General features: G+C 49.4%; 2 protein-coding genes across 5 annotated transcripts in view; both read left to right on the plus strand.

Moving 5' to 3' along the window:
• Bcr (breakpoint cluster region) overlaps positions 1–8,524 on the plus strand; it is a gene marked incomplete at its 5' end in the record, with an annotated part of 128,593 nt that extends 120,069 nt beyond the window's left edge. The window contains 6 exon segments of the mRNA XM_005396371.2: positions 865–974; positions 2,479–2,618; positions 3,688–3,822; positions 4,534–4,639; positions 5,404–5,566; positions 5,960–8,524. Of these exon segments, the coding sequence (XP_005396428.1) occupies positions 865–974; positions 2,479–2,618; positions 3,688–3,822; positions 4,534–4,639; positions 5,404–5,566; positions 5,960–6,049 (744 nt within the window). The 3' untranslated portion in view covers positions 6,050–8,524.
• Positions 8,525–20,242: 11,718 nt separating this feature from the next.
• Specc1l (sperm antigen with calponin homology and coiled-coil domains 1-like) overlaps positions 20,243–26,352 on the plus strand; it is a 140,385-nt gene continuing 134,275 nt past the window's right edge. For 2 of the 4 annotated variants that reach the window (XM_005396373.2, XM_005396375.2), the window contains exon 1: positions 20,243–20,421. The gene's annotated coding sequence lies outside the window, so the exon portion shown is untranslated. Of the gene's footprint in view, positions 20,422–20,452; positions 20,520–20,600; positions 21,102–26,352 lie in introns of those variants that run through there. The other 2 variants (XM_005396376.2, XM_005396374.2) reach the window with 2 other exon arrangements.

Below are 26,352 nucleotides of genomic sequence, written 5' to 3' on the forward strand. Positions count from 1 at the left end.
ATGACCTTGTGCTTGCCAGGCAGGCGCTGTACCGCTGAGCTAAATCCCCAGCCCCTTAAGCCTAGACAATAAAACGTTAATGTTTGGTCATTCTTGGCTTTCTGTTAGTTTTTTGCATTTTTCTCTACCTTTTTTTTGGCAGGGGAGGGTTGAGTCCAAGTCCTCTGATATTCTAAGCATATGCTCAGCCATTATGTCCCTAGTCCCATCTGCTTATTTTCAAAATTTCTTAATAAGAGAAGCCAGGCATGGTGGCGCATGCCTGTAATCCCAGCACTCAGGAGGTTGAAGCAGTAGGATCTTTGTGAGTTCCAGACCAGCCTGGACTACAAAGTGAGCTCAAGGCCAACCTGAACTGCATAGCAAGACCCTGACTCAAAAAAAAAAAAAAAAAAAAAAAAAACGAAGGAAGGAAGAAGAGAGAGAAAGAAAAAAAGGAAGGGAGGGAGGGAAGAAAAAGAAGGAAGGAAAGAAAAGAAAAAAAGAGGGAAAAAGAAAAGCTAGGCATGGTGGAACATTCCTATAGTTCTTCTACTCAAGAGACTGAGGCAGGAGGATCTTAATTTTGATTTCAGCCAGGGCTACATATCAAGATCCTGTCTGAAAAAAACCAACAAGCCAAAAGAAGCAGTGGGGATTATGGGAACTGGTTCTGAAGAAGCCAGTCTTTCTGCCATTTTACCTACTCCTGCCTCTGGCTGAATTGGACAGGGACTTCCCCCAGGCTGGCCTCACCCCACTCTGGGACCTTGATCTGCTTCCCTGGCAGGTGTAAGGATTTGTTGAGACCTCAAGGAGCCCCTGGCACCTCAGGCTGTGAATACCTAAAGAATGAGATGCCCATGCCCTTTCTTCCCACTGCAGATCGAAGTGAAACTGTCAGTCAAGTTCACAAGCAGGGAGTTCAGCTTGAAGAGAATGCCTTCCCGCAAACAGACAGGGGTCTTCGGAGTCAAGATTGCCGTGGTCACCAAGTAAGTTGCAAGGGCTGTGGATTCCTGCTCCAGGGGTGCCTGTCCCTGCAGGCATCTCTGCAGGAAGGAGCAGGCGCAGTTCTCTCTGTGCATGGGGAGGGCTCCAGGGCTCCAGGGAGCACTCCGTGTGCTTAGCTACCTCCTGTGTTTACTGCAAAGCCAGCTCAGGAATGTCCTTCCCTCCTTCCTCTGGCAGCAGTGGGCTGGCTCCTGCCTGACTGCAGGACCTGCCCAAATCCAGGGTTTGCTTCCCTCACTTGGAATTTGTCGGGATCCCAGGTTCCTGTTGAATGATTATAACCCCAGCCCCTTTGTCACGAGTCTGTTGCCAGGAGAGGCCTGTTTGTTGGTTTCTGGGGAGTGGAGGCCACTTCTTCCTGATTTCACTCACTTCATGAGGATGGAAGCCGGCCAGGCTTTGTGGGTTGTCTGGGCTGGAGCCTATGTCGTTTATTCCTCTTACGTCTGCTGGTGTTTCTAAACGCCTCACCTGTCCCCGCACCATTTTGGTGAGGCTCTGGGCATGAGAAAAGTGGACGTTATCCTTGGTTCTCCCAGATAAACACTTCTGATGAGGGTGATTGGTAAAAGAACTTTAATGTGTTTCTAAATCCAGTTGCAAAGCAAAACTAGAGGCCAGGTGTGGTGGCACATGCCTGTGATCCCAGCTGTTGGTAGGCCGAGGCAGAAAGATTGCAAGGTGGAGGTCAGTTTGGGCAAACTCAGTAAGACTGTTTCAGAATAAAAAAGGGCCGGGCATATAGCTTAGTGCTCCCTGAGTTCAATCTCCCATTCGCTCCCACACACACACACAACACAAAATACATAAATAAAAGAAGTACCAAAGGCCTCCAAACAGAATCAGCTTCTATGTTTGATACATTCTTACTCAGGGTCCTAGAAGAAGGTACTGGAATTGTCCTGTTGCTGAGACTCAGAGGAGAAAAGCATTTAGCATTGCAGGGTGATTGGCAGGCCTGTGGAGTCAGCTCTTTCAGCAGATGTTTTTTCAGTGCCTGCCCCATGCAGAGCTCTCCCTTGAGGAGGCCTGGAGGCGCAGGGGGATTCACTGTGCACAGCAGTCAGGTGGAAGGGCCGCTTCCATGTCCAGTCTCCCAGCCTGGAGACAAGACTGCTTTCCAGGAAGCCAATTGCCAGCTGTTAAACTATACCCTGTGGCCAGCTTCACTCAGAAAAGCTTCCTGCAGCTGGGGGTGTAGCTTACTGGTAGAGCATCTGCCTAGCCTGTGCCAGGCAGTCCCCAGCCCTGGTGGAGAGAGAGGAAAAGGGCAGCAGGTGTTCGGCTGCTTCTGGCCGTTAGACAGGCCTTGGTGAAATACATGCAGTAATAATTTGGGTTTACAGGACAAGGACAAACATGCACAAGGCTCTGTATGCAGCCCCAAGCCGGGCACCTTCAACACCTTCCTCGCCCCCATCTCCAGGTGTGCAGATGGGTGGCAGGGCTGCCAGGACACTGAAGACATTTCCTGTCGCCCCACAGGAGAGAACGCTCCAAGGTGCCCTACATCGTACGCCAGTGCGTGGAAGAGATCGAGCGCCGCGGCATGGAGGAGGTGGGCATCTACCGTGTGTCTGGAGTGGCCACCGACATCCAGGCATTGAAGGCAGCCTTTGATGTCAGTAAGTGTCACCCAAGCGATGGAGGCATAGCTGGTGGTGTCCACACTAAGACTCCCAGAGTGTCCTCTTTGACCTTTGCCTGTCACATCATTCTCTGTGTATTTTCTTCATTTCTTGTATTGTTACTTAAAAGTACAAGATGAGCAGAGCATAGTGGCACATGCATATAGTTCCAGTTACTTGTGAAGCTGAGGCAGGAAGATTGCTTAAGCCCAGGAGTTCAAGCCCAACCAAAGCAACGTCAATCCCATCTCAAAAAAAAAAGCTGGTCCTTAAACCATCCTAGCCACGGCTGCCAGATTAGACCAGGAGCTTCGGTGGGATGAGCTGCGGCCCTGGGGTGGACAGGAGGTGCCAAAACCCAGGGGTCTGTGCGTTCTGACCATGCCTCGCTGGAGGATGTGGTGAGGCAGAGGGTATGAACAGGACCCTTCCTGTGCTGTTTCACCGCCTCGCTCACCCTCTCACGCTGTATGAGAGGCAGAAGCATCCCACTTACCAGGGAAGGACACTGAGCCCTCCGCAGATCTTTGCCCAGCATCTTCAAAATGCAGTGGCACAGAACCAGGCCCCGCTTCACAGGGCACCTCCACCCACCTTGTCTGAGGCCCCTGGCGGCCCAGTATCCCCGGGCAGACCTCGCTCCTTCTGGGCAGTGAGCATGGGCCTGGTCTGTGGTATGGACGATCAGTGGCCAACTGGTGGCACCAGATTAAACCCTAAAACGGCTCAAATAATCTTTCCTTTGCAGAGGACACTGGCACCCGGGCATTTGCTCTAAGAAAGGTAGAACTGTCTGATTTCTGCCCACGTGCCAAGTTCTCCGCTGGCCTTGCCGCCTCCTCCTGGCCAGGTGCCTCTACCTCTTCCTGCGACTTCCCCTTCCCCAAGCAGGGTGGGAGGGTGGGGATGCACGCACCTCCCCGGCAGCCCTGCACAGACCCAGAACCATGCAGGTGCTTGGGAGGCGCGTGAGGAGCCAAGGGCCCCTGCGTCGGCCGAGGCAGGGGTTGCGGAAGCCCCAGCTCAGGCCCCATGCGGGAGCGCTCCATCTGCATGCTCTTTTCAGATAACAAGGACGTGTCGGTGATGATGAGCGAGATGGACGTGAACGCCATCGCCGGCACCCTGAAGCTGTACTTCCGCGAGCTGCCCGAGCCCCTCTTCACCGACGAGTTCTACCCCAACTTTGCCGAGGGCATTGGTGAGCACTGGGGGTCTCGGCCTCACGGGAGACATCTCCCCACCCCTGCTTCTGTCTCTGACACCCTTGGGAGAACCTGGGCTGTGCCTCTCTGCCATGTCAGCATTTCAGCCCGACCTGAGAAGCCTGGCTGCATGGGGTGGAAAAAGAACCCGGTCTGTCTTAGAAAGCTCTCCCCATCCTCAGAGGCTGCCTGCTGTCCCCGCCCCCCAATAGCCAAGCAAGTGAAGCGCTGCAGTGCACATGCCCAGGTGCAGCTTCCAGAGTCACAGCCTTCTTTGCTGTAGATCAGGGCTGAATGCATCTTCCCAAACTGGGGGACACCTCGCCTCTCTAACCCCAGGTCCTGGCCCAGTCAGGCAGAAATTCTGGCACAGCCTTGACCCTGCGGGGTGACATCCAAACAAGGGTGCTAGCATATGAGGATGGCTTGCAGCCTCTACATCACCCCTAGGACATGTCTCTCTGCCAGGGCCCATTCAGCAAGGACTTGGTCTCTCCCGCCTGGAAGTGCCTCCAGAGTGCACAGGGCAGTGAGAGAGCCGCTTAGTATCTGCCCAGGCAGGGGCCTTCCACTCTCCTCAACCTGCACAGTGCCTGGACAGTCCGGCACCTTCCAGCACAGGCCCTGGATGCTCCACTGACCACCCTCAGGAGAGGTCTGCAGCCTGCAGTTCTGATCCTGAGAAGTAACACCCTCCCCTTCTGCAGCTCTTTCAGACCCTGTTGCAAAGGAGAGCTGCATGCTCAACCTGCTGCTGTCGCTCCCAGAGGCCAACCTGCTGACCTTCCTCTTTCTGCTGGACCACTTGAAAAGGTACCTCTGGCCTTCCATGGGGACCAAAGGCCCCAGAACCCCAGGGAGCTGGGCGGTGGTTCCCTGGCACCAAGGGCCTTTTCTCCCTCTCCTTCTGCAGTATTCATCCCTCTGGGCCTATCACCATTGCCACCCTCCCCCTTCTGCACATGGCCTTAAGCAAAGAACAGTGCGTTCCAACCCCAGCCAGCAGCATGTTTGGATTCTCACTTCCCCTGGGTCATGCCTCAGAGCTATCTCAGCTGCCTGGTAGCTCAAGGGGCCTTTGTCCTTGGACCCCAAAGCACCAGAGGTGCAGTTTATTTTCGGCACAATCAGAGCTGAGCTCCCTCCTTCCCTGCATAGCTGTACTGTGCCAGCCAGTACAGTACAGGACAGCAAGGGGTGTCACCCGCTGCCACATTTCCTGAGGACCCTAGCAAGACCCAGCTCCTTTGCCTCTGTCCTAACAGTGGTATCAAACCAGTATCCCAGGACCGGGGATTTAGCTCAGCGGCACCGTGCCTGCTTGGCAAGTGTGAGGTCATGAGTTCAATTCCCGGTACTGGGAAAAAAAACAAACCAGTATCCCATCTGGGCGTGGTGGCACACGCCTATAACTCCAGCACTTGGGAGGCTGAGGCAGGAGGAGCGCTACAGGTTCAAGGCCAGCCTAGGCTACATGGTGACTTCAAGGCCAGTCTGAACTACAAAGCAAGATCCTATCTCCAAAATAAAAGAAAACAAAAACCCAAAACAGCATCTTCTGCTTCGGCTGTCTGTAGGGTAGCTGAGAAGGAGACAGTGAACAAGATGTCACTGCACAACCTCGCCACCGTCTTCGGCCCCACACTGCTCCGGCCCTCAGAGAAAGAGAGCAAGCTCCCTGCCAACCCCAGCCAGCCCATCACCATGACTGACAGCTGGTCCCTGGAGGTCATGTCCCAGGTATGGGAAGCGGGCTCTTGCCAATGCCACGCTGGCCTGAAAAGCCGGCCTCTGCCTGCCCCACCCCAAGTCCTGCCGACCATTCCCACCGCCATTGTGTGTGGGCGCTGGCCAGGAATTAGCCAGAGGGCCTGGCCTAAACCCACACGGCTGAGCCAAGGGAGGGCCCTGGCTCTTCCCTCTGTACCTTGCTGGCCTTTGTAGGGCCAAGCCACCTGCTGGTCCTCTGGGTGCTCCTGGCCTGAACTTAACCCCAGCGCACACTTCTTCAGGAACCCGTCCCACCCCAGGTTTCTTACTGCGAGGAGCAAGAAATGTCACCTGAGCTGGTCTTGGGGCGTTGGGCCTGCAGCTGTGAACACTCCTCTGAGCCACTTTCCTCTTCCTCGGCAGGTCCAAGTGTTGCTGTACTTCCTGCAGCTGGAGGCCATCCCCGCGCCAGACAGCAAGAGACAGAGCATCCTGTTTTCCACTGAAGTCTAAAGGCCCAGTATTGTCTCCTTATGCAAGGCCAGCAGAAGTCTAGAAACCTGTGGTGAAATGGGCAGAGCGGGAACCAAACCTTCTCGAGGTGTACTTGGGCCATTCCCAAGAGCAAGGCTGTCGGCCAAGAGAAGTACGAAAAGCAGGACAGGTGGCCTGCTCAAATCTGTGCCCGGGAGGTTTGCAATGGCGGGCTAGCCTTGGGAACTGTGGTTTTCCATACTGCCACCAGAGGGCGCCTCCAGCAAGCATGTCTCCACATGTAGGCCTGGCCCCAGGGAGAGGCAGGCAAGGGAGTGGTTTTTATGAATTTAATTTATCAGAATTTAAAGTATTTCTACTGGATCACTTGTCAAGATGCATCCTCTCCAAAAATAAGGGAACACCACCAGATTCCCTCCCTGTCGTGTCTTGAATAAAGGCTGCTACTGCTTCATACTGGGAGGCGGGAGGGCATCTTGATTTCCCTGATTTAGAAATTCAGCTCCGTTTGTAACAGCGTTTGAGAAGCTAAGTCAACACTGGTGTAGTATTTTGACTCTCTTCACAGCTTGCTTCTTTTTCTTTGTAAGATTTCTGTGCAGAAATGGCCCATTTCCTGCTCTTTCCTGTTGCTTTGTGTTTGCTACTTGTATGCTTCTCGGAGATCAGTTCCACCTGCAGCCATGAAATGCCCAGGAACTAGATACCAGGGAACGGAAGCTCAGGCCACCCACCTTACGGTTCCTTCTCCAGGGGGAATGACGGCGTCCATCGATCCTTACTGCCTGCCTGGCACCCACTCTCCTTTTTGGCTTAAAAGAAAGACCTTGGTTTCCTCTGCTTTCCTCTGCCCGTGCTGTCTTTTCCCCTGCCCCGCACAGATTGCTTCATTTCCTTCCTCCCAGCTGAACAGACTCAGTTAACTTTTATAAAAGTTTCCTCTCCGCAGCAGCAGCTTGCTGACAGCTTATTTTAAAACTTTGATCCGAAATAGCCTTTTGATACTTGAATATTTTTAAGTTTTATACATAGTTTCTAATTTTTTTCCTAACAGATTCAGATACCTAATAAGATATTAGAATGTACTTTGTGGACAAACCATGTCCTGGAAGCATTTGTCTTCCTCTAAGCGCCAGCTCTGTTTTGATCTGGAGTCATTTCTGATGTCTCTGAGCATCGGACACGGGGGTGGGGGGGCTCCTACCCCACAGCAGGAGGAAAGATAGGATGCCTGGGGCCTGCGCTGCCCGTGCTCCCTGCCCCTGTGCCAGAGCTGACCACCAGCTTGGAGAAAAGAAAACTAGGGAAGCCATCAAGTATTTTTAAGAAGCAAACCCATGAATAGTTGCATCACCCTTTTAAAGAGGGGCTTGGGGCAGGGGACGGAAGACAGGAAATAGAAGTAATCCCCATGCTGGTCCTGCAGGGGATGGGATGCTGCCAGCCACGGCAGGGAAGCAGGGCAGGGACTCAGGAAATGTATGTTGGTTGTCACATAAAGGCATCAGTACCCGGTGGGACGCTGTCCCATGACCCTTCTCATGTCTGGGGAGGACGACGTGTCAGTGGGCAGCTTCTACCAAGCCTGCAGCATGTGAGGAAATCCCTGGCAACCAGGGGCCACGCATCCTGCGCTGTTCCCGCTGCTCATGACGCTGCCGAGGCGGCGGGCAGAGCACAGTCACTGACGGTTCTCCATCTGTGTGCGGTGTTCATTTACTTGTGCTTTTTTTGTCATGGAAAGCAGAGCTGCCCTGCTGGGCGGTGAGGCCAGAGACAGCCTCTGCCTCTGCACATTTCTCGGCCTAGGGCACCTCTGGCCTTGCTGCCCATACCCGTCTGTCTCAGCAGCCCTGCCAGGGGAGCACATTTCGCTTAGGAAAGCCCAGGCCTTGTTTCTGTCCCCTCTGGTGTCTCCTGATTTGCGTCTGTCGCCTTGAAACTGGAAAGCAATATTATCAGTGTCTGTGCCAATTCTCATTCCCTCGCCCACCTTCATCCTCTTATTTTTTATTTATATAGGATGTGTGCTATTTAACAATGGAATGACCACTCTCTCTTGTGTAATGGTAAATGCGCTCCTCCACCACCAGGCCGTGGTGCTGGTGGTGGCTTTGGAGCTGGGGCTGCCCCCTCAAGCTGTCTCATGCCTAGCAAGCCTGTGGGTTGGCAAAGCCAGCATGAGACAGGAGAAAATAGTGTTCTCCAGGAGTGGGGAGGGCTCAGCCCTCCTCTGCAAAGGAGGTGAAGGCCCAGAGCCCAGTGCGACTATCCACAATGCTGGTGGCCGGACTTTAATGCAAGAAGTGCTGTTTTCTTGCCTCGGGGCCTGGGAGCGGCAAGCTCCAATTCCTGGCGGCAGCCTGGCCTAACCCCCAGTGGGTGACTGGTCTCTTAGCAGCTGTGATCCTGTGTTTGAGTTCAGCTGTGTGTGTACCACCATGGGGGAAAGGACTGCTGACACTTTTATTAAAGTTACCTGAGACTACTTGAGTTGGTGGTGGTTTCTGGATTATCACAAAAACTATACCCAGAGCCTCTGGGAGGAACCGCTGAGCTTCTGGGATAGGGTTGGGGTGGGCAGCAGGTACAGAGAGAGGCTGGGTCCCCAGGTGGCTATGCTGGTCAGTCAGCCACCAGCGCTCACTGCTGCAGGAAGCCAGGCCTGGGTGCCCTTAGGCAGATACTAGCCAGGCAACACCAGGACGCAGGAGCAGTGGTGATCCCAGGAGTGTGGACAAGGGACTGATTTGTTCAGGGACTGTGGCCTTGACCAAGCGGAAGAAGAGAAGCCTTTGCGAGATGTATTCCCAGCCCTGTAGGTAGGACAGATGGCAGCCAGGGCAGCCAGCCTGTGCTCCATTACCCCACTGGGCCCAGAGGCAGGGAGGGCTCTGGCCATACACAAGCTGCTCCCGGTTCTCACCAGTGGCCACTGCCCCGGGGTGAGCCCCGCCATCTTAGGTCATGTCTCCTGGGACTACAGTGGTGGAGTTGCTGGCCTGCAGAGGGGACTTGGCCATTCTTAGCCATTTCCGCCCTTGCCCTCAGAAGCCTGCCAGATTACGCGGAAGCCGCAGCAGCAGACGGGCCTGCCACATCACGCTCTGTGATGGTCTTGAGAACAGGGCTCCATCTCCTCAGCCATCAAATTGTCCTTGGCACTGCCTGCATCAGGTCACCCTGAGGCCCCCTAGGGAAGGAAGGCTCACCTGCCCAAGTGCAAGTAGCCAGTGAGGTGACCACAGCGTGGGTGAGCCCTGCCTTAGTTGAGTTCCCCCATTCTCATCAGCTCCCTGGTTATCCCTGCCAGGGGACAAGGGGAGGTGGTTACATGATAGGCTGCCTGTTACATGGTGACTTTTCAGCCTGTCTCCAGACATAAGCAGCGTGGAGCGTCACTGTCACCACTGTTATTGCACTGGAAGTGGGAAGTGAAGTTGTAGAAGTGCCTGGGGAGAGACTGAGCTGATGGCAGCCGCCCTCCAGTGAGCTGGTGGAGGTCTCACCCCGGGATCCACAAGGCTGAGTCTGGGATTTCCTGAAGCCTCGGGAGCCCCGCCCCCCCCCCAGGTTTAAGCGTTGACACCCGGTCCTGCCCTGATAGGAAAAGCTGCTTGTACAAAGAACATTAGTCCGAGCTGGTGTCTCTTCACCGGGAAAGGGCTGCCACTGGCACACGCTGAGCGTCCAGTCCCTTAGAAAGTTATAGGTAGTGTCCTTTACCTGTATCTGCCTGGTCCTCTTTGGAAAACCTGTAGCCTATTTGCATCTCTCTTAGTAGTCGATTTTTCAGGCAAGGGTTGACCTCTTCCTACCATGTTTCTGCGAGCGGGGGTTGGATCTGGCCCAACCCAGGCCGGTAGCATGGCCCAAGAAGCAGGACTTCACTGACGCCTCACGTCTGAGGCTGACACCTCAGAGAGCTCCCAGAGGCTTCCTAATCCACCCTCCTGGTAGCCAGGGAAACCAAGGCACACAAAACATCCCCATTCCACTTGACATCCCAGACGTGGTCTGTGAGCAGGGTGGGGTCCCCATGTCTTGACGTTCCCTGCCGCCAAACTCACCACCTTTTTGCTGGACAAAATGAGACAGGGCCTGGACGTGACTGTGCTGAGGTGGAGCCACAACCTGAGAGCTGGCATCATGCCCTCTTTGAAGAAGGGAAACCAGAATTTCATATAGGATCTCTGAGGGACTTTTACACTCGCCCTCAAGAAAGCCCCAGTTGGGGCTGGGGATTTAGCTCAGCGGCAAAGCACCTGCCTGGCAAGTGCAAGGTTGTGAGTTCGGTTCCCGGTACCGAAGAAAAACCAAAAACCAAAAAAAAAAAAAAAAGAAAGCCCCAGTTGACCTAAAAGGAAGCAGTTAGAGGGGCTAATGATGGGCTGTCACAGATAGTTATAGCAAGATAAACAGTGAGGGGGTGGGAAACACTCTGCTCTTGAAGAGGCTCAGATGGCCCCGGAGCAGTGGCCACGGTCAGCGGGCAGGAGGAGGAACACTTCTGGCAGAAGGAACTGCCAGACCCAGGGTGGGAGGTGCTGGAGCCCCGTTGGCCTAACGAGTGGGAAAGAACTGCCAGGCGGTGGGTCGGCTACCAGGCAGAGCCTTGCGTCACCCCAGTTCTCACAGGAAGGCCAGCCAGGGAAGTGACAAGGACAGGCATGCACATAAACGGGTTCCAGGGAGAAAGATCCTGCTGCATCTCAGCTATGACCAGACGGGAAAGGGGTCCAGCTGCTCGGGGGAAGACAGTGCCAAGAGCCGTAAACCGGGCAGCCTGGCTCCAAAGCCCACAGCAGTATGTTCCAAGCAAGGCCTCCTCTGGCCCCTTCTCCACCTTCAGCAGAGGGCCCCAGAGGCCCCCAGTCCTTAATTAAGGCTCAGTCCACATACCATGTTCCCCTTCTTTTCCCGTCACTGCAACTGGGTGGGGCCCGGCCAGAAACTCGCCATTAACGTTTTCAGTCCCTGTGAAAACAGGACTCCTTCAAAAGCCGGGTGTGGTGGCGCACAAAATCCCAGCACTTGGGAGGCTGAGGCAGGAGGATTGTTGGGTCCAGCCTGGGCTACAAAGTGAGCTGAAGGCCAGCCTGAACTGCAGAGCTAGACCCTGTCTCAAAAAAAACAAAAAAAAAACCATGACTCCACCGTGAGGCTGTGTATCCGTGATTCTGGTCATGGTCAAAGAAAGGGGCCTAAAGAAGAAGGCCCAAACAAGTTCCTGTCCCCACGGAGTTGCTGGCTCAGCAGCTACCAGAAGAGAAGGCCCCAGAATGGCAGGCAGACAAGGGTAACCTAAGCCACCCAGATAAAGGCCCTCTCCCAGCGGCATAATGAGCATGGACAGATGGACCTCCAAACCCCGCCGCACAGCCCGTGCTGCCTTGCGGACTGAGTGCCCCAACTCCCATCTGCGGAGGTCCAGCCTCCAGTGACCCAACCTGCCGCAGTTCCTGCTGCTAGGTTCCGGGCACAATGGGGCCAGATGAAGGGGGAGAGAAACAACAACAGTGGGTACAGGAATTGTTGCTGTTTCTTCTGTTTTCTAAAAACTATTTAAAACACTGGAGGCGAGGGAGTAATCAAAAGTTATTTGGAAAGAGCTAAGGTGTCTCAGAGCTTTGTGTTCTCCATGAGAACATCCAGAGCTGTGGAATTGCAGCTAATTCCTCTTCAGCCTGGCTGCCATTGCCCATGCCCTCTCATGCTCCTTCCTAGCTGCCTTGGGGTTTTCTAGGCTCTCCATTCTAAGGCTATTAGGGACTGAACTGTGTCTCATTCCCTTTCCCCTCCCTCAATTCATATATTGAAGCCCCAGCTCTCAATGTGGTTGTACTAGAGATGGGTCTCTAAGGTAGTGACTAAGGTTAGGAAGTCACAAAGGCGGGGCCCTAATCCAATAGGGCTGGTGGCCTTCCCACCCCCTTGGTACTGGGGACTGAACCTAGGGGCTTCACATCCCCAGCCCTTTTTATTTTTTATTTTGCAATAGGGTCTCACTAAGTCACTAAATTGCCCAGGCTGGGGCTCAAACTTGCAATCCTCCTGCCACAGCATTTTGGTTTTGGTACCGGGAATCAAACTCATGACCTCATGCTTGCCAGGCAGGCACTGATTTTTACTATGTAGTCTAGGTTTGCCTTGAAATTACTATGTAGACCAAGCTGGCCTCAAACTTGAGATCCTCCTGCCTCAGCCTTCTGAGATAAGGATTACAGGAATGTATGCCCAGCTGACTGGTGTCTTTATAAGCAGAAAGAACACAGAACAACCCATGTGAGGACACAACGAGAAGGAGGCATCTATGAACCAGGAAGTGGGGCCTCAGGAGAAACCTACTTGATGGCACATTTGTCTTGGACTTTTGGCTTCTAGACCTGTGAGGAAATAAGTGGCCACAGTGTAGGCTGTGCTATTTGTCATGACTGCCCTGACAAATACAGGGGCTTTGGGCCTCTTTTCTGACCGTTCCATGTGGAAACAGCTCTGAACCCTGTGTCTCCCTTTTCCCTCCTCTCACTGCTCTGTATTCATGACTGTCTCTGAAACCTCAGGTATCAGCTGACCGCACAGAAGGCGGGGAGCTGTCTCTTTCCTCAGAAACGCCAGTGAGCCTCTGGGACAGACCTCCCATGTGGCCTCCTTTTCCTAAGGTCAAGCCAAATCAATCCCTTGCAGTTTGTGATCACCTGGAGGCGCCTAACTACAGCCACTGTCCAGGCAGGGAACGTGGAGAGACATCCCCAGCTTTAGCCCACAAGTCTGGTTGTTCTGCTGCAGAGGTTCCCCACGCCATGGAGCTCTGTAGATGCCCAAAGCCTCAGAGCGGCCTCAGACCCCTCGGCTGCTCCATCTCATGCCCCTCTGCCCCAAGAGCTCCTGTGACTCCCAGGCCAAGCCGCCCAGGAGCAGCAAGGGCCAGGAGGTTGGGTGGAGCTGACCTAGTTTGTGATAATTTTCTAGCGCAACCATATAAAACTAGAACCATCACACAGCTAATAAGTCAAGAGCCCACAGGCAGCACACAGCTTTCCAACTCCGGTGTCCCCTCCTCCGGGCAAACAGCCATTAGCGCCTCCTGTGTGCCGGGATGTAGGCCGGAGGGGCCAGAGCGTGGGCTGTGGTCAGATACAGTGGTCATCTCTGCACTTCGCAGGGGTTCAGCACAGTGTAGGCTTGAGGCGAGGGCTCAGCCTATCTGGGGGCTTTAGTCAGTGTCTACCAGCCCTTCCCCCACGACCGCCCCTGCCCACAAAGGCCCCTAAGGAAGTGGAGAAAGCCTTTCCCTCCTGTGTCCTTACTCATCTCCACCTGTGTTCACACCCTTCTTAGCCCTGGCTCCACCTGGCAAGTACATCCCCCCTCAGGTCAGAATCCCATTGCTTTGTCCTCACAAACACTCTCGGCTTGTTTTTAGCTATCAGGGAGCGTGAGGGGGCTGGGGATGCGGCTCAGTGGTAGAGCACTTGCCTAGGGTACATTAGTGCACACAAAGAGCCCTGGGTTCCGTCCCCAGCATGGGAGGGCCGAGACAGGGAGACAGAGAGAGACAGAGAAAAAAAACAACAACAACAAAAGAGCTTCACCTCTTGATGCCCCTTTCCTTCATGATCTCTTCAACAAGCGATAACAGGCACATCGGGAGCCTTGGGTGGGGGGCTACAGAATTCCTGGAAGGTTAGCCAGGGGTTGAGACATAGACCTTTAATCCCAGCACTCTGAAAAGCAGAAGCAGGAAGATGACAAGTTCAAGCCCAGCTTGGGCAATTCAGTGACTTAGCAAGACCCTGTTTCAAAAATTAAAACAAAGAGGGCTGGAGATGTAGCTCAGCACAAAGCCCCTGTGGTTGTCCTTAGTACTACTAAAAAATAATAATAATAATAATAAAAATCCCAGAATGTTCATTTGGAAGTGGGAAACCCAGCCCAGGGGTCTGTGTGCAGAATTTAAAGGCCAAGAATAGGTTGTACCTCTTGGTTCATTAACTTAGCTCTTTTGAGTCTCACCTTCCTGAAGAGGAATTGAAGCCTCATACGCTGATCACTGTGACGGAAACCTTCAAGGACACTGCTTTGGAGTCTCTGCTTCTGGCTCATCCCTGCTCTTCCCTTGTCCCCACCATGACATGTATGTAGTTGGTCTCCTGTACTCCCCAGTCGTGTTAGCTGGCTTTCCATTACTGTCACAAACACCTGAGATCACCTACTTAGAAGAGAAAAGGTTTATGTTGGCCCATGGTTTCAGTGTGTGGCTGATTGGCCCCATAGCTTTGAGCCCGTGGCGGGGCGGCGTATCATGACAGGAGCACGTGGTAGAGCGAAACCACTTGCCACATAAACCAGAGAGCAACATGAAAGAAAGAGGAAGGAGGGAACCAGTGTTCTGCAGTGCCCCTGGAAGGACATACCCCAATGACCTAAGGCCCTCCAACCAGGGCCCACCTTTTAAAGGTTCCACCACCTTCCAATTGCACCAATCCTTTAAAACAGTCAAGGGTTTTTGTGGGACATTCAAGATCCAAACTACAGCACTTGGCTACAAATTGATGTTTCTACCATCACTTTCAGGGTGTGATAATTTGCTAGAGTGTACCACTAAATTCAGGGAAACACTTATATTTACTTTTATTGTAAAGGCTACAAAGGCTTCACAGCCATTTGTGAATTCATACGCAGGGCAGTGGCTCAGAGCTTCCATCTCCTCTTGGGGCAAGCCAACCTCCAAATATTCAGCAACGTAGAAACTCCCAACCCATCCTTTTAGGTCTTTATGGAGGCTTCATTACACAGGCATGACTAATCAGTCATTGGCCACTGATGGTCAGTTCAACCTTCAGCCCCTTTTCCCTTCCTGGGCCTGTAGTCTGTGTGCAGACCTGGAGGTTCCACCTGGGGCTGAAAGTTTCAAGCCTCTAATCACATGGTTGGTTTCCCTGGCAACCAGCTCATATCCTGAGCCACCGAGGAGTCCTCAGTCATCCCATTAGCATACATGAAGATACTTCTTTGATGAGTCCAAATTAGATGTTGTGTGCCAGGAATTGAGATGAAGACCAAAATGCATATTTCTTATTATATATCACATTACAACTTGTATCCAGATGTCCTCCCAAAGCCTCATGAGGTCATAGATGGGAGACTGCTGGATCTAGGGTGTGTGATGCTGGGATTAAATGTGTGATGCCGGGATTAAGGGTGCCCCACCCTGGATATGAGTGCTACTCACCAGCCTGGATGGAAAATAAGGTACAAAAAGAGGGTTGCTGTTGTTGCTTGCTGCTGCTGCTTCTGCTTCTGCTGCTTAACTGCTTTGCTGTATTTGCCTGCCCTGCTTTGCCATGAACTGTTTCTCCTCTGCGACACTCCTCTGCCATGCCACTCTGCCTTGGAATCAGCTGACCATGGACTGAAACCTCTACAAACTGTGAGCCAAAATAAACCTTTCCTCCTTTAACTGTGGGTGTTGGGTGTTTTGTCTCAGCAACAAGAGAAAAATGACTACTAAAACATACCACAATATCACACCAGTGCTAGGTGGAGTGGGATCAGGATTCTGGGAAAAGGTTATTACTCTCTATAGATAGGGATCAGAGGCTAAGAAAGGATAAATAATGGTTCCTGAGCCCTTACCTTGTACTAGTCCCTGCCTTGGGGATGTGTATGGTCTCCAGGTAGATAGTCATTATCTGCATCGTTACAGAGTATCAGTCATATACTTCCTGTGTAAAAGTGCATTAAAGAGAAATGTGGTTTGCAGGAGGTACTCAATAGGGTGAAGACTTATTATTGGGTCCCCGACACCCCTGAGAGGTCTGGGAGTACTGTCACTGTTCACAAGAACCATAGTCATAGAGAAGTCAAGGTCACACAATGAGTGGCTGTCCTAGTAGGGATTTGAACACAATACTCCTGGAAATCACAGGGCTGGCACATGGAAAACACTGGATCACTGTTCCCTTCCTCTCTCTGGCCTGTTTCCTTGTTTGTTTGTTTGTTTTTTTCTGGTACCAGAAATCGAACTCATGACCTCTCGCTTGCCGGGCAGCTGCTGTGCCGCTGAGCTAAATCCCCAGCCCCTAGTTTCCTTGGTTTTGAAACAAGAGGATCTGACCATCTCTGATTGCTTTTGTCCATGCAGGAGGATGGATGTGCTGACCTGAGTTGTTTTCTGCACTTTCTTGGGGTAGCCTACAGCATCTGAGCACCCCAAGGAGCCTACTTGGTTTAAGGCCATGGACACTGGGTACATGGGGTGGGCGACTTTGGCTGCAGAAGGTAAACAGCTTATCTCTATTTTCAGACAGGTCCTTGCTTGACTGACAGTTGCAATTTCCCAGGACCTAGGCTCTGTAGGCTCCAAGGGAAGCATATCAAAAATCCCAAGCCCGATGTCCTGGTACCCAACTCAGAACTGATCTTTTGCTAATGGCTGGGAACAGTTGTTTTCTGATTTGAACTTGGCCTGCAGCTGCCACTGGTTCTGGCTCCTCCAGCTGCTTGCAGATGGAGACAGCTGGGCGCAAGAGGGGCAGTCAGTGACCTGGGTGGACCTCAGGGTATGATGCTCAAAGTGAGATGAGCAGGTAATTGAGAAACCAGAGGCCCTGGGTTTAAAGGGGGAACCTGGGCTGTGGAGCTGGACCCATCTCAGGATGAGATGGGAGGGAAGGGCCTCACAGAAGGGGAAACGAAACATGAGACCCTGAGGCTGGGTACTCTCAGCCCATGAATGGAGCTCATGGCCGCGTCTCATACACAGATGCTGGGATGCTGGGCCCTGGAAGGCGCTCAGATGCAAATAGATGGTCTCCTGCTTAGGTAGTTTGCCACAGGCTTCCCCAGGACTGGGCCCTGGGCTGAGGAAGATGAATGAGAATGGGGGTGGGGGGCAAGGTCTGAGTGAGGCTGATGGGACCACCAGATGCCAGTGCTGCAGCCCAGGTACAGGCTGCCTCAGCACCCCTAGAATTGGGACCATCATGTCCAGCTCTATGCTTAATTTTTTTTTTTTTTTTTTTTTTTGAGTCAGGGTCTTGCTATGCAGTTCAGGCTGGCCGTGAGCTCACTTTTTAGCCCAGGCTGGCCTTGAACGCCCAACGATCTTCCTGTCTCAGCCTCCCAAGTGCTGGGATTACAGGCATGCACCACCACACTTGGCTCTATGCTTAATTTTTAATGCTGAAGGGCAATTGTGTGTGTGTGTGTGTGTGTGTGTGTGTGTGTGTATGTGCTGGCCACTGAACCCAGAGCCACAGGCATGACAGGAACATGCTCTGAGCTACAAACCTAGCCTTGAAGGTAATTTTCAGAAAGTAAAATCCTAATTCTCATCCAAATGTAAAATAAGTATGTGTCAAAAGGTTCATTTAACTCCTCAATTAACTGAGGGAACTGGAAAGATGTTACTATCAATTCAAAGGAGAATTAAAAGATCAAATATTTGGAAATATTTGATTGGAAATACTGTAATAACTTGCAAATGGAGGTAAAACTGGCTTTTTGATTGCTGGGAAGGAGTGTCTTTAGGCAAGAATCATTTTCATCACTATGGACTTTCTGTAAAATAGCTCAAAGAAATCAGTACATGGTAAAAGCCTGTAATCCCAGCATTCTTGGAGGCTGAGGCAGGAAGAATGAAAAATCAAGCCCACAGTGGGCAATTTAATGATTTAGTAAGATCCTTTCTAAAAATATTTTTAAAAATAATAAAAGAAGAAGGGCTGTGTATGTAGCTCAGTGTGAAGGCCCTGGGTTCAATACCCACTGTCACACCAGGTATGTGTGTCATGGGGGCAGGTCTGCACAGAATCAGATCATTTAGAAGGGTGTGTTCTGCCTGTAATCCCAGCGCTCAGGAGGCTAAAGCAGGAGGATTGCTGAAAGTTCGAGACCAGCCTGGACTACAAAGTGAGCTCAAGGCCAGCCTGAACTGCATATGGAGACACTGTCTCAAAAACAATAACAACAACAACAACAACAGCAAACAACAACAAAGAAGGGTGTGTTCTAGCACAGCTTTTCACTGGACACATCAGTGATCCTTTTTGCTTTTCTAATTCTCTTTATACCAATAGCTCACAACTGGGATATCCCCCAGAAACCACCACGCTACACACACACACACACACACACACACACACACACACACACACACACACACACACACACGGGCTATGTGGGGGGAATGCCTGCTAGCAACCAAAATGGTTTTAATCAGAAAACAGCTGTTCCCAACTGTTAGCAGAAGATCAGTTCTGAGTTGAGTGCCGGGACATTCGGGCTTGGGGTCAAATACATGCAACAAGATGAATGAATCTCTCAGACCTAATGTTGAGTGAAAAAAGGCAGAAAAAAAGAATACCAAGTGTGGTGGCAGTGCCTGCAATCCCAGCACCCTGGGAGGCTGAGGCAGGAGGATCAAGGTTCAAGGCCAACCTGGACAATTTCGTGATTTAACAAGACTCTGTCTCAAAATAAAAAAAGGGCTGAGGATGCAGCTCAGTGTAAAGGTCCTAGGTTCAATCCCTAGTAACATAAACAAACAAACAAACAAACAAGAACAACACATACCTATAGTAGGCTGCGTCATGGCCCTCAAAGATTTTAGATTTTAATCTCTAGAATCTGTAAATGTTACCTTAGTTGGAAAAAAGGCCTTTGCAGATGTGATTAAATTAAGAATCTTTTTTTTTTTTTGTATTGGGAATGGAACTCATGACCTCAAGCTTACCAGACAGGTGCTGTGCCGCTGAACTATATCCCTGGCCCTAAATTAAGAATCTTATTGTAAAAAAAAAAAAAAAAAAAGAATCTTATGATAGAGACCGGGGGACCGGGGATATAGCTCAGTGGCACAGCACCTGCCTGGCAAGAGCAAAGTCCGGCGCAAGGTCCTGAGTTCAATTCCTGATACAAAAAAAAATCTTCTGATAGATGATTATCCAGGTTATGCCATCACAAGTGTCATTATAAAAATCAAAGGGTAAGACGGGCATGGTGGCACACACCTGTAATCCCAGCACTCAGGAGGCTGAGGCAGGAGGATTATTGGGAGTTCAAGGCCAGCCTGGGCTACATCAGTGAGTTGAAGGCCAGCCTGAACTGCATAATGAGATCCTGTCTCAAAAAAGACAAAAAAAAAAAAAAAAAAATATACTTTTCTGCAAGAATAAAAGCAAAAAAAGAGCACAGGAAGAAATAGTCTAGATTTACAACTATTAAAGAAATTGAATGCTACATGCTACATTCCATTCCTTCAAAAAAAATTAACAGAAAACAAAACCAAAGAAAAATACCACCTGGATGATTTTGTAGCTCAACAAGTATTCTGTTCTAATTATCTTCCAAATAAAGCAGAATTTAGTATAAGCTTAATACCAAACCATACATAAATAATACAAGGAAGCAAAAATATAGTCCAATCATATACATACATGCAAAAATGCTAAGTAAAATATTAGCAAATAATTTAGCAATGTATCAAGGCCAACTTATGTTTCTCCTAATGTAAAGAAAAATCTATTAATGTGATTCAAACTATAACAGGAAAAAACATATATTTGTAAGGGGTCTATTTGCAACGTAATATAAATTCCTTAATTTCAAAGAACATTTAGCCTTTTTGCTTTTTGGAGAGAAGGTCTCGCTCTGTAACCCAGGCTGGTTTGGAATTTCGGCAGATCCTTCTGCCTCAGCCTCCCCAGTGTTGGGATTACAGGCGTGCACCACCACGCCCGACTTTTTTCAGCGCTTTTTTAAGAGTCTTTTTTGTTTATTTTGGTTGTTCACTTTTTTGTGTGTTCCCTGGTGTACTGGGAGCGCCAGGAGAGCAGGGCTTGTGCATTTTTCTCACTAGCTGGCTCATGTATAGCATGAGCCGTGGCACACTGTAAATATGTACTGTATTAAGGTCGGACCTAGTATTTGCTGAGGAAAGAACGCTTTTGGGATTAGCGCACTCCACCCGCACAGTCAACAGCTCTCACAAGACCCTCCCATAGTACAAATCTTAAAGCGCCTGTGCCAGACCTGACGCATGCGCATTACGTGTCCAGGCAGAGCGCCCGCAGGGGAACAGGGAGACTTTACAACCTAGGGCCGGGTGGGTCCGGAGCGAGTGGGCAGGGTACTGGCGCCTGCGCAGTGCTGGGATGTGGGCGGGACAGGTAGGGCGCCTGCGCAGGCAACGGCAGCCTGGAGGGGCGGGGAAGGGGCGGCCTGCTGGAGGCGGGGACCGTGAGGGAGGCTGGGCGGGCCGGGCGAGAGGCGCCGCGGGGTTGGTTGCTGCCCTGAGGCCGGAGTCAACGGATCCGGGCCGCGCCACCGGGCGACCTCGCTGTCGGATCCCAGCGCGAAGCGAGCGAGCGAGGCGGTGCTGCGCGGTAAGAACTAGGTCGGGCCTCCTCAGCGTCGCCGGCGGATCAGTTTATCTCCTCAGCGCCGCCCGCGCGGCCAGGCCCAGGCAGCCCCGCAGACCCCGGTGGGCCCCGCGCCTGCGCCGTTTCCCTCCTGGGGCCCCCGGCCCGTCCGCGCGTGCGCTGTCCTTTTCCTGGGCTCTCGGGCCGACCCGCAGTTTGCCCAGTGGACCACGGAACCGTGGGGTGTCTCGGTCGGGGTTGGGCTCCAGATGGTGCTGGGTCGCTCGCCTCCGCGCCGAGAAAGGAGCTGCGTTTTATTGTCGCACTTTGCTTTCCTCGGGCCCCTGTAGAGACTGAAGCCATCGCCCGGTAGCCCTGGTCCCTTGCCTGGGTTTGGGACCGCGTTCCTGCGGAGTCCCCAAAGGAACGGCGAGCCGGGGACCCCGGGGGTGCGGCGGTCGCAGTATCTGAGGAGCCGCGCCCCGCTTGCTTGAGAGGGTCTTTCGAAGCAGGCGAAATTTTCTTTATTGTTGATACCTGGTTAATTATGTCAGATTGGCTATGAAGAATCCAGTGTATTGCAGAGGAAACTTTGCGTTCCCAGCAACTTGGTGATTGTCTCTTTTAAGTGGTTAAGTTTAAGATATCATAGTTCATTCGGGCAACCTGATCTGGAGATGACTGGGAAAGAAATCAGTTTCCAGGTAGGTTTACCTGTTCGTAAAAACAAGAATTCTTTGGTCGTTCAAATGTAGGTCGCTGTGATTTGTTGATGCCCTTGTTCTAAAGTATAGGAAGAACCAGGAAATTTTTAAAAATAAATTCGCCCAGTTGATGACAGGGAAAAATTGTTTTGTTGTGAAGAGCGTCTCAAACCATTGCTAATGGTTGCCTAAGCTTACATCAAATAGAAGAACCTTAAAAAATACTGTGGAGCCCAACAGTTTGCTGTCACTCAGGGTACATCTTGAGATGAATTCAGAGGTGTGGGCTTCGCCGACAACAGCAGAGTTTTCTGAAAGTTTGGGGTGAGAGGATTGCAGTTTTGCCAATGTTAAGTCATTTCTCTTTCAGCTAATCAGGGATGGAAAAACTTGGAAAAAAATGGATCTGTATTGAGTCTGTACGAACTTTTTTCCTTGTCATTAGTATCTAAACAATACAGTATAAGAACTATTTTTTTAAAAACCCAACTATTTATGTAGCATTTTCATTATATTAGGTACTGTAATCCTGTATAGAGAATTCAAAGTATACTGGAAGGTTTGTGCAGGTTATGTGCAAAACTTTGCCATTTTATGTAAGGGATTTCAGCATCCACATTTCTTGGTGTCTGCAGGGATCCTGGAACCCATTCCCCAAGGATTCTGAGAGCTGACTCTATTTTTTAAGTCATTAAAATAAGTTACAGAAAATATACACGTGTGTTGTAAAGTAGCCAGACCAACGCAGAAAGGGATTTGGTGAAAGAAGTACAATTTTGGTCTGGATAAAAATGTTCTGTGAAAAAAAAATTTTTTTTTTCTATGAATTTTCTGATCCAATAGCTTTTTCAATAAAAATGTCTCACTTCCCAATTGATTTGGTTAGTATACACAAAGTGGTCTCAGCATGTTTCGATAGCTGGTGAATGCTTTGTAATGCTTGCCTGTGTATAACCCAGGAGTAGGGGTTTCCGTACTCTTTTTAAGTAAGACAGTGATTATTGTGCCATAGAGAAGCTTTATCACTGTGTGCTTTGGAGTATCAAGTGTAATATCATAGTGAGTAGAGAGTAATTGTAGTAGTTGTGGTTAAGGTGGAGTTTGTAGTGGAATTTTATTATAAACTTGAACTTTTCAGGTTGTGTATCGGCCTGTGTTTTCTTGACGTGATTGCACTGAAGCAAAGGTTCTTCTTATAACTGGCTGGACATAGTACATTGGATCAGGTGACTCAGGTGATAGTACTGTGTAGGTTCATAATTACCTGTACTATCAGGGTTGTGTTTTCTTAATGCATAAGAGTTGCCATATAGCCATCTATGTGTTTAAATCACATGAGCAACTTGCACAGTGTTACCCAAACCCTTCAGCTCAGTTGAAGAATGGCTTGGCTCAGTGGAGGAATGGTGACAGTGTCAGGAGGCTGAAGAGATTCTCTTGCTGGCTTCATTTGGGCAAATCAGCTTTTCTTTCTGGATTTTCATTTTCCCATCTGTAATGTTTGGGGGCATAGAAATGTTAATGCTAATAAACATTTAAAGGGTCCTTGTCTACAGAATCTTCTGCCAGTCTTCTGCAGGTCTCACCAGTTCCATGGCACTGTAGTCTCTCAAAGGTGAGAGAAGAGGGATAGGTGATGTTATAAAGTAGGTGAGAATGAATCTCAGAGACTGTGGAGTCAGGCCCTTCAAATGTTTAATGGGCCTTGTACAGGAGAACAAGGAAAATATAGGAGTTTCTCATAAATTTACTCAATGCATTGTCATTTCTAAAAAAAGTCCCAGTTTTTAGCGTTAAAATTAAGCATCCATCTGGGTATGATGGTGTTGTGTAGTAATCATCCCAGCTGCTTGAGACAGTGAGGTAGGAGGATTCTTTGAGCTCAGGAGTTTGAGGCCATCCCCAGCACTGAAAAGGAAGAAATGGGGGAAGGAAGATAGGCTGGCTTGAGTAATTTTGGAAGAGGATGCTGAGGGGGAGGAATGTCTTTAATCTGTTCCAAAGTGAACGTAACAGATGATCTCCGTGTCTGTGAAGCCTTTAAAATTCATGATGGTTTGTTCTTAATCCCAAATAAGATTGAGTTGTAGAATGTACTCTTAAAAAGCTGCAACAGATCAAAATGTATCTGTTATCTTAAAATTTCTTGAATTAAAACTAATAATTTAATCTCTAATTCTTCATAATGCAAATTTTTACATTGTGAGGACCAGCTGCTCTCAGCCTCCTCTGAGTTCTCCATTTTTAAAGGACAATTTGGTAATTCTGTTAAAAAGAAAGCAGTGAGAGAAGAGGGTGGTAACTTTTTTTTTTTTTTTTGGTATTGAAAATTGAACTCAGGGCCTCAAGTTTGCCAGGCAGGCACTGTGCCACCGAGCTTCATCCCTGGCCCTGAGGATGGTAATCTTTTTAACAGTACTTTTCCTGTTCTTTTCCCCACATCTACATTGTACTTCTTTATTTTTTTCTTAAATCCAAGGGTTTGCTCATAGCATGTCTTTTCAAACTGTTAAACTATTCAGAGGCACTCTCCCATTTAAAAACATTCAACTCTTCCACTGCATTTGTACTAAGTTCTTAGTATGGACCCAGGATACTTCATTGCTGGGCTGTGGTTTGGCCTCACATTCTTCCCTCACTGATCTGTGCGGAGCATCTCTTCCTCCCTGGAAATTTTTCACTCTGTCTGTCTCCCTCTGCTGGAATGTTCCCTCACTTCATCATATTGTCACCCTGAAAATTTAGTTCAGGTATGACTTTGCTTGGGAGGCTTCCCTGGTCCTCCAGGTTCCTGCAGACTTGTCCAGCATCGTGTATGTTTAAGATTGGCATACTGTGACTTGCATGCTGCCTCTGCTAGATAGTGATACTGCACTGTGTAGTATCATCTGCAGCTTTACTGAAAGTTGTTGAATCTGTCAAGTGCTGGTACAGTGTTTGGCATGCCACTGGCATAGATGAAGCAGACCACTTGGTTCCTGCACTTAAGGAGGTTTCACTCCAGTTGTACTCTGTGAGACATCTCTTAGGAGTGTATACTAACTTTCAAAGTCTATTTAATGGTACCTTATTGTTGAATTCAGAGGTTTTTTGTTTTATTTTTACTTTTTTGGTACTGAGGGATTGAACCCAGGGCCTTCACACTGAACTTCATCCTCAGATTTTTAAAAATGTGTTATTTTCCTAGGTGTGATAGCACCTGCCTGTTATCTCAGCACTTGGGAGACTGAGGCAGGAGGATCACCATGAGTTTGAGGCCAACCTGGGGCTGCACAGAGAGTTAAGGCCACCCTGAACTACGTAGCGAGACTCTGTCTCAAAAAACAGAACCACAAAACATTTGTTATTTTGAGGCAGAGTCTAGCTGAGTTTGCAGATCTCCCAGACTGGGCTTAAACTTGTGATCTTACTCCTCTAGCCTCCCAGAGTGCTGGGATTACATGCATGCACCACCAGACCTGGCTTTGAATTCAGATCTTATTTCCTGAAGGAGAGGAATCTGTATATATTTTTATCATTCAGAAACCAAGTAGACATCATCTTTGTTCCCAGCTGTGGAGGAGGGTGGATTTGGTGTGGATTACTTCCCTGTTTCCTCTTGTGTTCTCTCTCTGTTTGATGTGCTTGGACACTAAGGATTTGAAGACGCTGACATAGTACATTTCAAGTTTATTGTAGTACATAGTACATTTCAAGGCTATATTGTACATTTGGCTATATTGTACATTTCAAGGCTATATTGTACATTTCAAGGCTACATAGTACATTTCAAGTCTATATTGTGCATATAGCCTAAGGAAGATAGAAAAGTTAAAGAGGAAAAAATACTTTGCTTCTCCTAGTTTTCAGGAGGCTTAGCCAGTAGGATCACAAGTTTGAAGCCAGCCTGAACTACATAGGGAGTTTCAGACCAGCCTCAACTACATAGTCAGACCCTATCTCAGAAAAAACAGACAAAAACATGACAAACTTTGCTTCTAAAAAGAACCATCTATTATTTTAAAAAATTTTTTGAGACAGGGTCTCACTGTGTTCTTGCTCTGATTCCCAGACTGGCCTCAAATTTTTCCCTGGGCTCAAGTGATCCTCCTGCCTCAGCCTTTCCAAAAGCTGATACTTGGTGCATGTGTACCACTGTGAGCAGCTACTAGAGTTTACTTTCTAATGGCAGGGGTAAGGGTAAGAAGTGAGGAAAGTAATTAATTATATAGAATAGGGTTGCACCAGTACAGTTTGAATCTTCGGTAGCTGTCTGTGTAGTACATATAAATTACCAAAGACTAGATTGCCCTAATGGTGTTACAAGTTGCTGTAGTCAGTATGATTAGTATTAATCACTTTTGCAAGTGAAAGCAGGGACATTTTCATAAAATGAAAAGTAGAAAACAACAGGTAGATGTGGGCCTGTCTGGAGTTTTTTTGAGATAAACTGATGAACTTGAAAGAGAAAGTGTAAAGTCCCTGGTGACAAAATTGAACGTTTTTGTTTGTTTTTGTTTTTGTTTTTTGAGACGGGGTCTTGCTATGTAGTCCAGGCTGGCCTTGAACTATGTAGCCAAGGGTGGCCTCGTGGCAATTTTCCTACGTCAGCCTCCCAAATGCTGGGATAACAGGTATGTGCCACCATACCTAGCTTAATTGAACATTTTAAAAGTGTGTCCAACTTCTTTTATTTGGGTGACTCATAACAGAGATGCTTCACAAAGAATGAATGAAATAGTGTATTGAAAGTTTTGGCTGGTCATGGTGGTACACATCTGTAATCCCAGCACTCAGGAGGCTGAGGCAGGAGGATCGCTGTGAGTTTGAGGCCAGCCTGAACTACAGAGACCGTGTCTCCAAAGAAAAGTTTTCATGTATGTTGCCAAGAGTACTTTTGGGAATGTGCCAAACTTTTAGGGCTGAATTTTTATGTTCCTACTATATTGCACTATTACTGAGATTGTATCCTACAGTAAAACATACTTTATAGTATTTATGCTAATAGGGAAAAAAATCTGGGTCATCTAGAGTGGTTAGTCCTGGAGGAAAAACGATGTTTTCCCCACAAGTGCAGATTTATTTAATTGGTTCTGTGCTAAATAGCCTCTGTGTTGACCATAGTAATGCAGTTGAACTTTAAAGTTTAAAAAATTTTGACTTTGAAAAGAAGTTAAGGGGCTGGGGATTTAACTCAGTGGCACAGCGCCTGCCTGGCAAATGCAAGGTCGTGAGTTCGATTCCCGGTACTGGAAAAAAAAAAAAAAGCAAA

Source organism: Chinchilla lanigera, unplaced genomic scaffold (genome assembly GCF_000276665.1).
Source record: "Chinchilla lanigera isolate Chin_1 unplaced genomic scaffold, ChiLan1.0 scaffold00054, whole genome shotgun sequence".
Lineage (NCBI taxonomy): Eukaryota > Metazoa > Chordata > Mammalia > Rodentia > Chinchillidae > Chinchilla > Chinchilla lanigera.